Genomic DNA, 17,948 nt, shown 5'->3' on the forward strand with positions numbered 1-17,948 from the left:
TTTATAGGCTGTGTTTGGGGATTTATGGCCGTGTTTTTTGAGAACTGGCCGTGGAAAACACGGCTGCATGGCTTGCTAGCTAAGCCTATGGACCAAGTAGCTACGAGTTGTGGTTGCTGAGAAAAAGGGTGTTTTGAACGGACGGACAGAGGTAAACCAGTGCGTCCCCCCCGAAAACAAAAAAAAAAATTAAACTAGATAGAACTTGACGCCAACGGCATCGATGGGGATGCCTCCGCCTGGTAGACTATACGCCTTATTAAGTTGTGATTTGGGGATGGACATTTGACCTCACAGTAATCTTGACCTTAGACCTTTTGATCTTAAAATCTAATCATTTCATTTTTGTCCCAGAGTGCACAAATGCTGAAAGTTTGGTGAAATTCTTTTCATTAGTCTTTGAGATATGGCGTTCACAAGGTTTGGGGATGGACATTTGACCTCACAGTAATCTTGACCTTTTAACCTCAAAATCTAAAATCAGTTCATGTTTGTCCCAGAGCACACAAATGGTGAAAGTTTGGTGAAATTCCTTTCATTAGCCTTTGAGGTATCGTGTTCACAAGGTTTCGGGACGGACGCATGCACAGACGCACGGACGGACAACCCGAAAACAAAATGCCTCCTGCACCTTAAGGTGGCAGAGGCATTAAAAAAAAAAAAAACCCACAGGGATACAGTATAACAAAACTGCTTTTTAAAAAAAAAAAACAAAAAAAAAACAGCAGAAATCATTACAGAGGCCATCAGTGAGACATTTCATCACCATATTAGTCTAGATTTAAAACATTAAATACAACAGTTAAATAACTGTGTAATAAATAAAACTAAAAGTAAGCTCCATGATCTCCAACTCCTCACTGCGCACCCCGTTTGATTAACAAACTACTAATTAGCCATCAGTAAATGGCCGAGTAGACGTCTGATGTACTGATTACTTGTTAGAACAAACTCTTGATCACACAGTAGAACTGAACGGCAGCCGTAATTCAGAACAGAGCACAAGAGCACTCGAGGCCTGTCGAACTAAATGATTACATTTCCCTGCGTTCGTGGTTTATTTTTCCACTCAGTGCCTCACTGGCTTCCTTAGCAATGTTTAATTCATCTGTCTTTCTGCAGCAGATTTAACATCTCTTTTCACAAGCAGTGCAATTATCTATGGTTCACTGTGAAACTCCGTCAGTGTGTGTGGGGGGTGGCATGTCCATGACCTTTCAGATGGGCATTTTTTGGCATCCCAACCCTCATTCTTCTCTTGCAGTATTACAAAGTCATAGTCGTCGTATGACACAGAGGAAGCTTGGGCCTTACATGTCAAAGTGACCTACTGTGTGTGAAAGATGGCTCATATCCATGACCTCCCCTCACGCACACGACAACCTGTGTTGGGCGGCACGGTGGCGTAGTGGTTAGCACTGTCGCCTCACAGCAAGGTGGTTCCGGATTTGAACCTCATGGCCGATGGGGGCGTTTCTGCGTGGAGCTTGCATGTTCTCCCCGTGTCTGCGTGGGTTTCCTCCACAGTTAAAGACATGCAGGTTAGGTAAACTACCCAGCCACTGGGTTTGTACAAGACAGTGCATACTTAGTGCTGGTCCCAAACCCAGTGTGAGATTAGCGTGAGCTAAACAGGTTATTAGCCTTCTGAATATAAAGTCATATTATTAAGATTGATTTTAAGAGCAAATCTGATCATTTGAACACAAATAGTCACAAAATCCTCACCAAAGAACATTTATCAAGAGTTTAACCATGATGGATATTTCTTCATACAGGCTCATATTTGGAATTGTGTGTATGTAGGTGTGTGTGTGTGTGTGTGTGTGTGTGTGTGTGTGTTGTTGGCAGTCTTGTCATGCTGAATGAGCTCACAACTTGAAATGACAATCATCTGATTGAAATGGAAATTCCCTGGAATGATAACAGCATCAGTATTTTGGCACACAGCGTGAACATGCTCCTGTTTCGAAGCGTGAAAGGACCGGACACAGCCTGAACAAGAACGCACAGATTAATAGAGAGATGGGGGAGAAGGAGAGAGAAATACGGGGAAGAGAGAGAGGTAGAGAGAGATATGGGGAAGAGAGAGCCAGAGATAGAGAGACAGAGAGAGAGAGATATGGGGAAGAGAGAGGCAGAGATAGACAGAGAGAGAGAGATGGGGAAGAGAGAGGCAGAGATAGACAGAGAGATATGGGGAAGAGAGAGGCAGAGAGATATGGGGAAGAGAAAGGCAGAGATAGAGAGACATATGGGGAAACAGATATGGGGAAGAGAGAGGCAGAGACAGATATGGGGAAGAGAGAGGCAGAGACAGATATGGGGAAGAGAGAGGCAGAGACAGATATGGGGAAGAGAGAGGCAGAGACAGATATGGGGAAGAGAGAGGCAGAGAGATATGGGGAAGAGAGAGGCAGAGAGATATGGGGAAGACAGGCAGAGAGAGAGAAAGAGAGGCAGAGATAGAGAAAGAGAGGCAGAGATAGAGAGAGGCAGAGATAGAGAGACAGAGGCAGAGATAGAGAGACAGAGGCAGAGATAGAGAGACAGAGGCAGAGATAGAGAGAGAGAGATGGGAAGAGAGGCAGAGATAGAGAGACAGAGGCAGAGAGAGATGGGAAGAGAGGCAGAGATAGAGAGACAGAGGCAGAGATAGATATGGGGAAGAGAGAGGCAGAGATATGGGGAAGAGAGAGGCAGAGATAGATATGGGGAAGAGAGAGAGGCAGAGATAGATATGGGGAAGAGAGAGGTAGAGAGAGAGGCAGAGGCAGAGATAGATGGGGAAGAGAGGTAGGGAGAGAGCGATAGAGAGATGGGAGAGGGAGAGAGAAAGATATGGGGAAGAGAGAGGCAGAGAGAGATAGAGAGAAAGATATGGGGAAGTGAGAGAGAGAGAAAGGCAGATATATATATATATATATATATATATATATATATATATATATATATATATATATATATATATATATATATATATATATGGGGTAGAGAGAAGCAAAGAGAGAGCGAGAACAGAAAAACAAACAAACTCACCTCCTTCTTCCACACTTTCTGAATTCTGTGACTGAGGGTTGCTTGGGCCAACCGAGTCGGGTTTTACCCGCTTCTCTTTTTCTAAGAAATGGGCAAAGCAAGGTGAAAAAGCACCATCAGCATTTCACATTTAAATAAATCAATAACAGAACAGATCTGTTTTAAAGGCCAAAAGGTATCAAATACCAACCTGACTGGACCAACTTAAATCAATAATCAGTGACTCAAATACATAAATGTATAATCTGCTCTAATCAGTTTCTAAAACACGTGATGGTCTGCAAAAAAGCTAAAAACAAAACAAAACACCCTAATTGAATGAACACACTATAGAAACTGACCATTGAGGCTTGAAAACAAAACGCAAGCAAAACTGTTGCTACAGAAACCGAGCCATTTCCATGTGATAGAGAAAATAACTGACCATGTATTTCAGTACAGTGCTAGAATACGGTACGTGGTGGATTTCTGTTGCCCGAATGGAAAGTTCAGTTTATACACAGAGTTACAATATATTTTGTTATAACAGGACACTGTGGTTTATTTTGAGAGTGTGTATAATCTCCGCAAAACAGATTTCAAAGTGAGTTGAGAGACAAAGTGTGTTGAATTATCCCCCGCTCCCCACACACACATCCCTACTCAATTAACTGTCTTCAGTAATGACCATGACTCATCGGTTCAGCGCTGTGGGTTTCTCTAGAAGACGCGTCAGCACAAGCCAACTGTGAGGGTGCCGATAATTTTGACGAACACCCCCCACACACTACACGATGTCTCCATGGGTGGTATATTCAACCCAAAAGTTTTAAGCAACCTCAAGCAAGTAAAGTTTATTTGGGTAACAATATACAATAACATTTTCTACAAAACACTGGTTTCAAAACTATTGGCACCCACACACGATGTACAGTGGTGCTTGAAAGTTTGTGAACCCTTCAGAATTTTCTATATTTCTGCATAAATATGACCTAAAACATCATCAGATTTTCACACAAGTCCTAAAAATAGATAAAGAGAACCCAGTTAAACAAATGAGACAAAAATATTATACTTGGTGATTTATTTATTGAAGAAAATGATCCAATATTACATATACGTGAGTGGCAAAAGTATGTGAACCTTTGCTTTCAGTATCTGGTGTGACCCCCTTGTGCAGCAATAACTGCAACTAAACGTTTGCGGTAACTGTTTATCAGTCCTGCACACCGCTTGGAGGAATTTTAGCCCGTTCCTCCGTACAGAACAGCTTCAACTCTGGGATGTTGGTGGGTTTCCTCACATGAACTGCTCGCTTCAGGTCCTTCCACAACATTTCCATTGGATTAAGGTCAGGACTTTGACTTGGCCATTCCAAAACATTAACTTTATTCTTCTTTAACCATTCTTTGGTAGAAAGACTTGTGTGCTTAGGGTCGTTGTCTTGCTGCATGATTCACCTTCTCTTGAGATTCAGTTCATGGACAGATGTCCTGACATTTTCCTTTAGAATTCGCTGGTATAATTCAGAATTCATTGTTCCATCAATGATGGCAAGCCGTCCTGGCCCAGATGCAGCAAAACAGGTCCAAACCATGATACTACCACCACCATGTTTCACAGATGGAATACGGTTCTTATGCTAGAATGCAGTGTTTTCCTTTCTCCAAACATAACGCTTCTCATTTAAACCAAAAAGTTCTATTTTGGTCTCATCCATCCACAAAACATTTTTCCAATAGCCTTCTGGCTTGTCCGCGTGATCTTTAGCAAACTGCAGCTGAGCAGCAATGTTCTTTTTGGAGAGCAGTGGCTTTCTCCTTGCAATCCTGCCATGCATACCATTGTTGTTCAGTGTTCTCCTGATGATGGACTCATGAACATTAACATAAGCCAATGTGAGAGAGGCCTTCAGTTGCTTAGAAGTTACCCTGAGGTCCTTTGTGACCTGGCCGACTATTACATGCCTTGCTCTTGGAGTGATCTTTGTTGGTCGACCACTCCTGGGGAGTGTAACAATGGTCTTGAATTTCCTCCATTTGTACACAATCTGTCTGACTGTGGACTGGTGGAGTCCAAACTCTTTGGAGATGGTTTTGTAACCTTTTCCAGCCTGATGAGCATCAACAACGCTTTTTCTGAGGTCCTCAGAAATCTCCTTTGTTCGTGCCATGATGCACTTCCACAAACATGTGTTGTGAAGATCAGACTTTGATAGATCCCTGTTCTTTAAATAAAACAGGGTGCCCACTCACACCTGATTGTCATCCCATTGATTGAAAACACCTGACTCTAATTTCACCTTCAAATTAACTGCTAATCCTAGAGGTTCACATACTTTTGCCACTCACAGATATGTAATATTGGATCATTTTCCTCAATAAATAAATGACCAAGTATAATATTTTTGTCTCATTTGTTTAACTGGGTTCTCTTTATCTACTTTTAGGACTTGTGTGAAAATCTGATGATGTTTTAGGTCATATTTATGCAGAAATATAGAGAATTCTAAAGGGTTCACAAACTTTCAAGCACCACTGTAGCAAGGCCTCTTCCGGAGAAAACGACAACACTGACAATAACACTGACTGGACTGAATCACAAAACTGACCTGGCTCAATGGTCATTTATTCATTTATTTCATCAAAAAAAGGCAGAAAGTTTTAAACTTTACAACAGGTGTATTTAAACGTTACTCCAAATCTCGATTGGCTGGTAAGACTGCAGGTGTACGCCGATCAGACGGCTTGAATTAGATGATGTGCACGTATACACACACTTGACTGAAGATATCTGTTAAAGGGGAACTGAAGGCAAATTTATCATCAAAATTCTATTTCTCATTTTATTAAATATAGGAATGCATTTCTGACAGCTATTTTGTCGCTGCTATAGCAAGTTACGAGTGTTTGAAATATGCTCTGTAATATATATCAGTCCATATGTCAAAGCACCGGCCGTAAACGAGATTCGCTGAGACCTGTGCGAGACATCGTAGGACGGAAGTAAAACGTACAGCGGAAATCAAAGTGACCAACATCTGCCAACGTTGTCAAAAGACACGCGTGCACTCCCTCCTTCGAATGCTGACGTAATCAAGCTGGAAGTTTTCCCTGTGTCCGAAATCGCACTATATAGTGGGGACGCCGTTTTGTGGCGCCGTCCGAAACCTTAGTGAGGATTATGTGGGAAGTGCGCTCAGTATAATATGTATTTATCACAAAAATGCATGCATGTATTTATTATTTTGAAAACCCACCAGCTGCCTGATCTGGCACGTTTTAATTGTGCGACGGTAATGACGTAAATACCAGCGCGACGGAGTAGTCCTTATCCTGTCGCCTTTCCAACTCTTCTCTATTCTACGTTGGTTCGAAGTCGTACGGAATAATCTCCGTCACATCCGCCTCCCTCGAGTACGTATGTACAGAAGTATACAGCTTAATAAAGTGCAGAATATATATATACACAGGCAAACGATCCAAAATGGCAGGCTAGATCAAAAACGAGAATACAGGCAAAAGGGTCGGCCGAGGCGCAAACAGTAAATCAAAGGCTAAACGAGGACAAGAACGAGAAACAGGAAATCAAGACAACGGGTAGAGAGGCTCGGTAATGTGTACGTGTATCGTAATACTTCGCGATGCAAATGCATCAGTACAGTCCTTAAATAGGCAAACACATAGTTCCTTAATTGAGGTCAGGTGCGCCTTGTTCACGGCGTACGTGCAGGAGTCCACTCGGCGTGCGTGCAGCCCGAGGCACCATGGCGCACAGGACTGACACTCCATCACTGATCAATCTCGAAATTAATCTAAATTGGAATGGTATGGCGATCTGGCCGCTGTGTAAACAATTTTCAAAATGGCGGCGCCGACACTTCACGTTTGAAGTCTCGCACAAGTCCTGTGAAGATCGCGCGGATAAGCGACGCCTGCCGCGGACCACACGAACTACATTCAACATGGCTAAAAACCGAAAAGGTCGATAAGTGTAATATAATGTGCCAATACGAGTCACGATACAAGGTTAATAAAACCGAAAACGCAATTGAATAACACGTTAATTAAGAAAGAAAACAAGTTTAAAAATGACTTCAGCTCCCCTTTAACTCAGCCCTCAGATCACCATCTAACTGAAAGTCTCTAGCCTCACAGTCTCGCAATTTGTCTTTGGTACATTTCACAAGGTGCTTGGTCCCTGCAAACAAGCTTCTTGCTCACAGCGATAATTCGTCGCATCTTTATTCTGAAGTGACTACACACTGAGACTTTGGGGCTCTGGAAGCTTTCAAAAGTATTACTTGCAACATCACGGCCTTTGCCATTTCCCCCCAGTAAGTTAGACATGCACGCATGCACACACACCATTTTAAAACAGCATTCATAAGAATATTTAACAGGTAATACCTCGAACCCAAGCTTGAAGCAGCTCAGTTATAATGTTAATTATTAAATAGAACTGGAGCTCAAGTTAAAACTGAATTAAAAGCTTATATTTAAAACTGTCAGAAGGAGAAGTAAAACTCTCTCCAAATCTCACACTGAGTGAGAGAGCAACGTGAGGAAAGCTGTCAGCGCGGCTTGACATTTTCCTTTTGCCCACACACACCACCAGCTCTCTCCTCCTGTCACTGCCTGTCAAAGGGTTCTACCTGTATGCAGGTTATCCTGTCAAATTATTATTGCCTCTGCACGTATACTCACTCTCTCTCTCTCTCTCTCTCTCTCTCTCTCTCTCTCTCACACACAGTCTCGAAAATTTAGACATAGCTTTAGGGTGTTTTCACACCTGGTCCCCTTTAAAGGAACCAGACTCAGTCCTCTTTAAGTGAACCAAAAAGTGGACCAACAGAAAAAGAACTCAGTTCTTTTTGTGTTCACACTGTGAATTTATTACAAAGAGGACTGGGTTCCCTTTCTGGTCCAGTTAAGCTTTGATGGGGCCTCAAGGCCAATTTATGCTGACAACGCAGTCCTCGCAGACGGTGTCGCAGATAGCGTCTGCGTAGCCCCCCCACCTTCGCAGACGCTCTGCGCGCACCTCCCAAAAATTGTGACCACCGCAGAAGCCTCGCAGACAGCATCGCAGACAAGAGGGCTCCGATTGGTCCACTCTACATCCGCTGTACACGCACTTCCGCTTCCCTACTTTCCCGGTTTGGTTTGTTTTCACGACCGCCATTTTTAAAAACACGAGCGAAGATGGAGCAGCACGAAAAGCGGTTGATCGAGGAAGTACGTACATCTATACGACTCCAGTTCTAGTCATTATAAGTAACCGGAGGATAAACACTCCACTAACCACACCCACCAACTACTCCTAGTGATTTCGCGACTTCGCACCCCCTTGCGTTGTGGCGGTGAATAACATCGCGCACGCCTATTACTCCCCGCTCAACGATAAATTACAACTGGCTGCGAAAAGCTGTCTGCGAAAGCCTTGTCACAAGAGCATGCAGAGGCCTTCAGTCCTCTTTCTGTTCACACCAGGTCCTCTAGAGCCCTCAGACCCCCAGTGCACGGAATTCTGGGTAATTTTCTCTTGAATCAAAATGTCTGCTGCCATGCTTGCCCTGCTGTATTCTTTGATCAAAATAGTGCGGATTAAGGAAAATAAATTTATTCCAGCGGCTGTGGTAAGTTCCAAAAGGAAGTTGAGTTTCCCTGCTACAGTCACGTGACCAACTACGGCAAACGAAGAAGGTTAAACTACAGTGAAAAAGGCGAAGTGAACCCGGTGCGCTTTTTGTTCACAATGCGCAGATTAGGCGAACCGTACCGTTGATTTTTAGCGAACCGTACTGAGACCACCTCCTGAGGTGGTCTCAGTTCGGTTCGCTTTAAAGGGGTCTGGGTACGGTTGGAGTGTTTACATATGCGCAAAAAATGCTGAATCATCGATCTGAGTTCGGTTAGATGGCTGAAAGGGACCAAGTGTGAAAACACCCTTAGATATAAATGGCCTCGGCGCCCGCCGCTCTCCGTGAAGGACCCAACACTTGCCAAAGTTTTAATTAAGCACTGACTGCTTTACATCTTTTATCCGTTATATAGTTAACTAGATATTGTGTAGTACCGTAGAATCTCAGAGGATGATGGGCTCTCAATTTATAAACCTCAAACTCCACAAAAACTCTATAATAGGGCCATCGGAGGACAAAGAAAAAGCAGTGAGCGGTGTAAACTTGTTCATGTATGTGCAACACACACCCAGGCTTAGAGAGAATGGAGAGACACACACGGACAGACACATGCATATCATGTTTTCATACAATTTCAGAGCTTTGCTGACTTGGGGGAATCCTGGGGAGTGCGTGAAACATCATCAAGAGTCTGCATCACACAAATACACACAAACCCTCACACACACACGCTGAGACTGGGCTTAGAGCCAGGTTCCCATTGTTATTCAGTTCATTAAATATCGAAAATACAGGAAATGTGGGTGGAGTGATAACCAGAAAACATAAACGACTGTTCACACTCGTCCGAGGAACCGGGGACAGGAAATATTGGCTCTAATATTTAGACATGAGGACTTTTATTTTAAGGCACAATAAGGATGAAGTTACAATTCAGAAATAAAGAGGGGAAAAAACAAACAAACCACAAGCTGTTCATCACACAGCTGATGCTGAATGAAATGACAGAGATCATACCTTCCTTGGTGTTCTGCCAAAACTCAAAGGCCACTTTAAAGGCCTGTGCTACTGTTAAAGTCACCGCCTGTGCCTGAGAGAGAGAGAGAGAGAGAGAGAGAGAGAGAGAGAGAGAGAGAGAGAGAGTGTTATATAGTTCATAAACTGTACTCAAAAGAAGAATGACATCTATCGTTAAAAGAACTACGTAAATAAAACTGAATTTAATTGACTCTGTCCATCCCTGTCTGTCCAGCAGTCTATGTCCCAGTGTCTGTCTGTCTCTGTCTCAATCGTTCACCTCTCTGCCCTTCTCTGAAAGGAAGTGTGCTCAGGGTTACAGCAAATTTAGCAGAGGGACACTCCCTGCCTTTCCTTCCATGCTGTCATCCCTCAAGGGACAACCAACTATGCATCCACGTCAGCCAAGAGGACGAAAAGAAGAAGGGGAAAAAAAAAAAAAATTCCATGGACCTCACCACTTTCTTTTTGGTGCAGAGGAAGGCATGACACTCAAGTGTCTCGTTGCGTTGGCTCTGAGCGATGTAGGCAAACACCTTATCGTGCATCTTATCAGCAGTGCAGTAAGAGATCCTGCAGAGAGGAACATAAAATAAGTGGAATTACATGGAGACAAGGCAAGGCAAGTTTATTTGTATAGTGCATTTCATACACACAGGCAATTCAATGTCTCATCTCATTATCTCTAGCCGCTTTATCCTTCTACAGGGTCGCAGGCAAGCTGGAGCCTATCCCAGCTGACTACGGGCGAAAGGCGGGGTACACCCTGGACAAGTCGCCAGGTCATCACAGGGCTGACACATAGACACAGACAACCATTCACACTCACATTCACACCTACGCTCAATTTAGAGTCACCAGTTAACCTAACCTGCATGTCTTTGGACTGTGGGGGAAACCGGAGCACCCGGAGGAAACCCACGCGGACACGGGGAGAACATGCAAACTCCGCACAGAAAGGCCCTCGCCAGCCACGGGGCTCGAACCCAGGACCTTCTTGCTGAGGCGACAGCGCTAACCACTACACCACCGTGCCGCCCGCAATTCAATGTGCTTCACAAAAAATAAAAGCATAAAGAACAGTAACAAAGAATTAAAGTAAAAGTAAAATCATTAAAATCAAAATTAAAATAAATTATATTAAAGGAAATTAATTACACTTTAGGTAAAAATTAATCAAGTGAAAGCATCTGAAAACAGCTTTGTCTTGAGCCTGGATTTAAAACTAACAACAGTAGGAGCATTTTTGAGATCATCTGGAAGTTGGTTCCAAAGCTTAGCAGCATAGCAACTAAAGGCTGCTTCACCACACTTCGTTTTGACAGCTGGTATTACTAGCAAGTTTTTCTCTTGTGATCTTATGGCCCTTTTCCACTACCCTTTTTCAGCTCACTTCAGCCCGACACGGCTCGCGTTTCAACTACCAAAAACCAGCACGACTCAGCTCGCTTCAGCCCTGCTTAGCCCCTAAAACTCGCACCGTTTTGGAGTGGGGCTAAAGCGAGCCAAACCGAGCCGAGTGAGGCTGGGGGCGTGAGCAGACACTCCCCTGTGCACTGATTGGTGAGGAGGAGTGTCCTCACATGCCCACACACGCCCCGCGAGCACGCTGGGATCTGTAAACACCGCAAACCCGGAAGAATAATAATTACGAATTACGAGAATTTCTGAAGCCTTATGCGCCTCACCTCATCTATACGCTCTTGCCAGTATCTGTCCGCGTTGTCGGTGACAACAAGCCACAGCACCAAGACCAGCAACACTAACGACTCCATGTCCTCCATGTTTATTGTTTACTATTCGGGTCGTGAGACTACCGCTTAAAAGCTCACTGATGTCACTGTTTGCGCTGCTTAACGACATCAGGTGACGTCCACCCACTTTCGCTAACTCCACCCAATGTGTCCACCCACTTCCAGCCAGCACGGTCCAGCGCGGTTGTAGTCGAAATGCAACTCCAACAGCCCCGCTCAGCCCGACTCAGCCGTGTTTGTAGTGGAAAAGCGGCATTTGAGACCTAGTTGGTGCATATAATTGAAACATATCCAGTAGGTAGCTGGGTCCCATCCCATTTAATGTTTTAAATAGAAGAAGTAATGCCTTAAAGTCAATTCTATAGCTCACTGGGAGCCAGTGCAGAGACCTTAGGATTGGAGTGATATGGACTACCCTTTTTGTTCTTGTAAGAACCCTTGCTGCTGCATTTTGGATTAGTTGAAGCTCTTTGATGGTCTTTTTTGGAAGACCTGTGAAAAGGCTATTGCAGTAATCAACCCTACTGGAGATGAAAGCATGAATAAGTTTTTCTAGATCATGTTTTGACATGAGAACCCTGAGTTTAGAAATGTTTTTTAGGTGATAGAATGCAGACTTTTTTACCACTTTCATGACTGTTGAAGTTAAGTTCGCTGTCAATAAGGACACCAAGGTTTTTGACAGTATCCTTTGCTTTAAGCCGCTTAGTTTCAAGAACAGTGGCAATCCTAAGCCTTTCCTCCTTTTTGCCAAATATAATTGCTTCAGTTTTATCTGCGTTCAGCTGAAGAAAATTGTGAGACATCCATTTGTTAATTTGGTCAATGCATCTATGAAGAGACTCAAGAGGGGCATAGTCATTAGGTGACATAGCTAAGTAAAGCTGAGTGTCATCTGCATAGCTATGGAAGTTTATTGAGTTATTCTTAATAATTTGTCCAAGTGGGAGCATATAAAGGTTGAATAGTAATGGTCCCAGGATTGATCCCTGGGGAACCCCACAGTTCAAGGACACGGGTGATGAACTGTGGCCTCCAATGGCCACATAAAAAAAATCTTTGTTGTAGCTAAGATTTTAACCAGTTGATTACTGTACCAGTAAATCCAACCCAGTGCTCCAGTCGATGTAACAGTATGGAATGATCTACCGTGTCAAGTGGATAAAATCACAGCCAAAGGAATGGGAGCAAAACCAGCGCCATGAAGCGATAAATAAATAATCACAGCTTCCTTTCGTCTTGGCCCGTAAAGCTTTTAAGTCCAAGCTCCAATCTCATTTTACAATCTCACAGGCTCCCAATTCCAGACCCAGTTTAACAAAAAAAACCCTTGATGAACCTGTAAATCTACATTCTTTTTTTTTTAAATACTATTCATATCTGTTTATTATCTGCTCTACAATGTATCTGAATAACACATTCGTATTGAGTTGCATCCTGAGAGCAGATGATGATGACCTCACATCAGAGGCACAGCTGTGTTTTGCCCTGCATGTGTGCACTCTAATGTCACTGGAGACCACACGCCCTCTCTCTCTCTCTCTCCCTCCTCTATCCAGGAACCTCTCCTCTAAACAGGTGGACTGTTTTTAAACAGAACCCAAGAACGCAGAGGTCTCCATTCCAAACCATATATGACTGCACTCAGCAGTAACCACGGATCAGTGTTGATTATTAGCATAGACGGGCATCTTTCATAAAATTCTGAATTAAAAAAAACACCACAAAAAAGAACTGTTCATCACAAAAGTTCCAGTCAGCTTGTTTTTGGTGACCATGAGAACAAAATGAAAGGAGAAAGGAAAGCTCAGCAGCCTGACCTGTAAATGGAGACGTTCTCGATCAGCTGATTTGAGGCGCTGTCGTACAGGATGATCCCTCTTGGAGAAACCTTCAACGTGACCTTCTGCAGCTTCTTCCCACTGGCTTTGGCCTGACAGAGAGAGAGAGAGAATGAATATCAGACACAGCCAGACAGAAACAGCAATAGAGAGACAGACAGTCGGAGAGAGAGAGAGAGAATGAATATTAGACAGTCTGTCTGTCTACTGCTGTTTTTCTGTCTGGCTGTGTCTGATATTCACAGCCAGACAGAAAAACAGCAGTAGAGAGAGAGAGAGAGAGAGAGAGAGAGAGAGAGAGAGAGAGAGAGAGAGAGAGAGAATATATCAGACACAGCCAGACAGAAAAAAAGCAGGAGAGAGACTCAGAAAGAGAGAGAGAGAGAGAGAGAGAGAGAGAGAGAGACTCAGACAGACAGAAAATATCAGACAGCCAGACAGAAAAAAAAGCAGAGAGAGAGACTCAGAGATACACAAAGACAGACACAGAGAGAGACACTCAGAAAGACAGAGAGAGAATATATCAGACACAGCCAGACAGAAAAAAGCAGCAGTAGAGAGAGAGATTCAGAGAGAGAGAGAGAGAGAGAGAGAGAATATATCAGACACAGCCAGACAGAAAAAAAGCAGGAGAGAGACTCAGAAAGAGAGAGAGAGAGAGAGAGAGAGAGAGACTCCGACAGACAGAAAATATCAGCCAGCCAGACAGAAAAAAAAGCAGAGAGAGAGAGAGAGAGAGAGAGAGACTCAGAGATACACAAAGACAGACACAGAGAGAGACACTCAGAAAGACAGAGAGAGAATATATCAGACACAGCCAGACAGAAAAAAGCAGCAGTAGAGAGAGAGATTCAGAGAGAGAGAGAGAGAGAGAGAGAGAGAGAGAGAGAGAGAGAGAGAAATAGACACAGCCAGACAGAAAAAAAAAGCAGGAGAGAGACTCAGAGAGACAGACAGAAAATATCAGACACAGACAGAAAGAAGCAGGAGAGAGAGAGAGAAATATATCAGACACAGCCAGACAGAAAAAAAGCAGTAGAGAGAGAGACTCAGAAAGACAGAGAGAGAGACACTCAAAGACAGAGAGAAAATATCAGACACAGCCAGACAGAAAAAAAGCAGGAGAGACACACACACACACAAAGACAGACACAGAGAGAGAGAGAGAGAGAGAGAGAGAGAGAGAGAGAGAGAGAGAGAGAGAGAGAATATATCAGACACAGCCAGACAGAAAAAAGTAGTTGAGAGAGAGAGAGAGAATATCAGATACAGCCAGACAGAAAAAAAGCAAGAGAGAGAGACTCAGAGAGACAGAGAGCGAGAGAGATACAAAGACCGTCAGACAGAAAAACAGCGATAGACAGAGAGAGATACAAAGACAGAAAAACAGCAATAGACAGAGAGAGACACAGACAGACAGAGAGAGAGATACGAAAGTCAGACAGAAAAACAGCGATAGAGAGACAGAGCCACACACACAGACAAAAAGACAGGCAGAGAAAGAGATACAAAGACAGTCAGACAGAAAAACAGCGATAGAGAGACAGACAGAGAGACCAACAAAGAAAGAGACAAAGAAAGAACAAAAGAAAGAAAGAGAGGGAGAGATGTTTAATACAGCTGCACAGTCATGTTGTGTCAGTGATGAGTGTGTGTGTCCTGCTCTGTGCTTTGGAGTGAAAAGGTTGAGGCTCTTAACACCATTACTGCTACATTTCACTACTTGACAAGTGCGCCTCTCTCTCTCTCTGTGTGTGTGTGTGTGTGTGTGTGTGTGTGAGAGAGAGAGAGAGAGAGAGAGAGAGAGAGAGAGAGAGAGAGACACCACATGGAGGGGAACGAATGTGTGGAGAGGAATGTTGACGAGTCCTGAATGATAAACAGCTGGGCTCAGAACAGGGAAAGGTTAAAACTTGAGAATACATTACAATTTTACACTTTAAAATAACAAAACCCTTACATCTTGTCCAACAAAAATGCCCCCCCCTTTTTTTTTTTTTAAATATATAACTGTTTCATGAATAGTAGTATGCAGCAAAATCACTGACACCTTAAAAGAACATATCAAATATAAGCAAGTCATCCTTAAATTTTTTTAATGCTTTCCAGAAATTCATATCAACTTCTGTTCAAAATGATTGTATTTTACTTATTTTAATAAAAAGGTGCCAGTGAGGGATCTGACGGTATCAAGGAGGAATAATTATTTTCTGTGCCTAATTCTGACATGATTTTGATCTGAACGTTGACCTCTGCCCCTTAGCCTTTTTGGGCATTGTGTGAGGTCAGGGGTTATTTCCATGGGGATCTTACCGTGGCAACAATCCTCTTGACTGCAGCAGCTGACAGCTCCTCTCCTTTCGGCTGCTCCACCAGCGTGACGCCAAGATACTTCAGCTGGAACACCATGCCCTCCAGCAGGGTCTCGCGCGTGTCCGTCCAGTTCTCCGGGAGCTCTGTGGACGCCACAAGAGCAGCCATTTTTAAAACTTGTAATGCATTTTCAGGACATACTTGCTTCACAAGGAGCAACTTGTAAAGCAGAAATAGATCGTAGAAAATAATTTCAGACTCGTTGAACACTGAATATTTTCCATGTCAGGATAAAAATAGCACAAAAGAACCACATCACAAAATGATGGAAATTTCTCTCTCTTTTTTTTTTTTTTAACTTTTATGAATAAACATGATCACCTTCCATGATCAAATTAAATCCAGCACCACTCCGGCATCAACAAATCGGCTCGTGAAATCTGCAATTCTAACAATCGAGGCACAGGAGTGCAAGACAAGCAAAACCATCTCCATATGAAACAACGCAAAGCACCACGTGCACACACTTCAATCAGCACTTCTCTTCAAACACAATCCTTTTTGATTCCATAAAGACCCCATTTAACCTCCGACGCGCTTCCTGTGCACAAAAGAGACAAAACGCCATGCTTTGGTGCTACGCTCGCTACGCTCCGTCCTCCACGACCAGCGACTGAACATTTACACTTGGAAAATTTATTCCATGTGTTTTAAGAGTCCTAGTTTCAAAAATATCGTTCATGCAAAGGGACTTTGCCTTTCCTTCCTCTGTCATGCTCTAATGAACAGCATCACTTCAGGCCAAGACAAGGTCAAAGACTTGATGCCAATCAGCCCTTTCTCTAGAATTCAATGCACTTTGGTCCACTGAATAACATTCTAAAACACCACCACCACTACTACTACCACCACCTGGGCTCACGCTAGCCGCTCGCACGTCCGCAAATTGCGAAGTTTTATTCCAATTTGCGAAAAGAAAATCATCCGTATTCGCATTTTATGTGAAAGTCATTTAAAGTTTCAGCAAAAATCCATCAAACAATTGGCAGATTCTACCGTAACTGGATCCATTAAAGTGCCATTCCACCATTGGATGTATTCTTTGGCATAAAATACAATATATTTTATGACAACATGACTAGACAGAGAAATCTTTTAGCTTCAAAATGATATATCAAACATAATTTTTTGACAACGACAAGTATATTAATTTTGCGACCAAAGTCACCTACCCTTTTAATTTCCGCGCGGTAGTGAAACGTGATGTCATTGGCAGGTTCCCCTTCTTGTGTACCACGTGTCGGTCTACTTTTAGACCAGGAAACCCCCAAAGTGAGAGAGTCATTTCTCCTCGTATATGGGGGCCAAAAGAATTGAGAAAAATTCAGTTAATCTTTCAGTTAGCTAGATTTATTGGCATTAGCTAGATTTATTGGTATTATTTTTATCGCGTTCTATCCGCCATTGCTGATATGTGCCACGTCACACGGTACACAAGAAGGGGAACCTGCCGATGACATCACGCGCGGAAATTAAAAGGGTAGGTGACTTTGGTCGCAAAATTAATATACTTGTCGTTGTCAAAAAATTATGTTTGATATATCATTTTGAAGCTAAAAGATTTCTCTATCTAGTGATACCATTTATATATGTTGTCAAAATATATTGCATTTTATGCCAAAGAATACATCCAATGGTGGAATGGCACATTAACCACTTGCCCACAAAATCAGAAATTTTTCTTGTCCTTTTTTCAGTAAGGTAATATTTTCAAGATTGAAAATATGGTATTTGGTCTTCTAAAACAGCACGTCATTTAAAAATACACTGAGTATATCAATAAAAGATTTTTAAAGAATAAAGTTCTATTTCTTTGACATATCTGACAGACATAACTCGCATTTTAAAAATCCCTTTCATTATCCCTGTTGCTATCGTCAGTGAATTTCTGTCAGATGACCTGACGATAGACTCGGCCATTATGGATCTTTGGTAGTTATCGTGTGGAAGCAGGCTTTATAATTTTTGGGTGTCAACAGATAGAGTTGAAATAGATCAACAGCGAAAAAACTATTTCGTTCACGAGAGAAGCCCACAGTTATTTTTAAAAAATGCTATCGTCAGTCTGTCAGTCAAATGCACCTGACGATAGAAGAATTCAAGCCCTCACCACGCACATGTTGACTGACGCAAAGAGGAAATTCTACTGCGCATGATTTTTGTGACAGCAGACATTTACTTCCGGGCAAGACTTGGAGTTCTGACAGCTAGATTTCATCAAATAAATCAAGGTAAGATTTTCAGTCAGCTATCCTGACGATAGAAATTTTTGATGATAGAAACATTGAGAATATATTTGTG

General features: G+C 42.8%; 1 protein-coding gene across 1 annotated transcript in view; it reads right to left on the reverse strand.

Moving 5' to 3' along the window:
• ldlrap1b (low density lipoprotein receptor adaptor protein 1b) overlaps window positions 1-17,948 on the reverse strand; it is a 98,192-nt gene that overhangs the window by 26,559 nt on the left and 53,685 nt on the right. Inside the window, exons 2-6 of the mRNA XM_060925268.1 lie at window positions 15,588-15,730; window positions 13,254-13,366; window positions 10,138-10,252; window positions 9,680-9,752; window positions 3,040-3,120 (exon numbers count right to left, since the gene is read on the reverse strand). Of these exons, the coding sequence (XP_060781251.1) occupies window positions 3,040-3,120; window positions 9,680-9,752; window positions 10,138-10,252; window positions 13,254-13,366; window positions 15,588-15,730 (525 nt within the window). The remainder of the gene's footprint in view (window positions 1-3,039; window positions 3,121-9,679; window positions 9,753-10,137; window positions 10,253-13,253; window positions 13,367-15,587; window positions 15,731-17,948) is intronic.

The sequence above is a fragment of the Neoarius graeffei genome, chromosome 7 (assembly GCF_027579695.1).
Source record: "Neoarius graeffei isolate fNeoGra1 chromosome 7, fNeoGra1.pri, whole genome shotgun sequence".
Taxonomy (NCBI): Eukaryota; Metazoa; Chordata; class Actinopteri; order Siluriformes; family Ariidae; genus Neoarius; species Neoarius graeffei.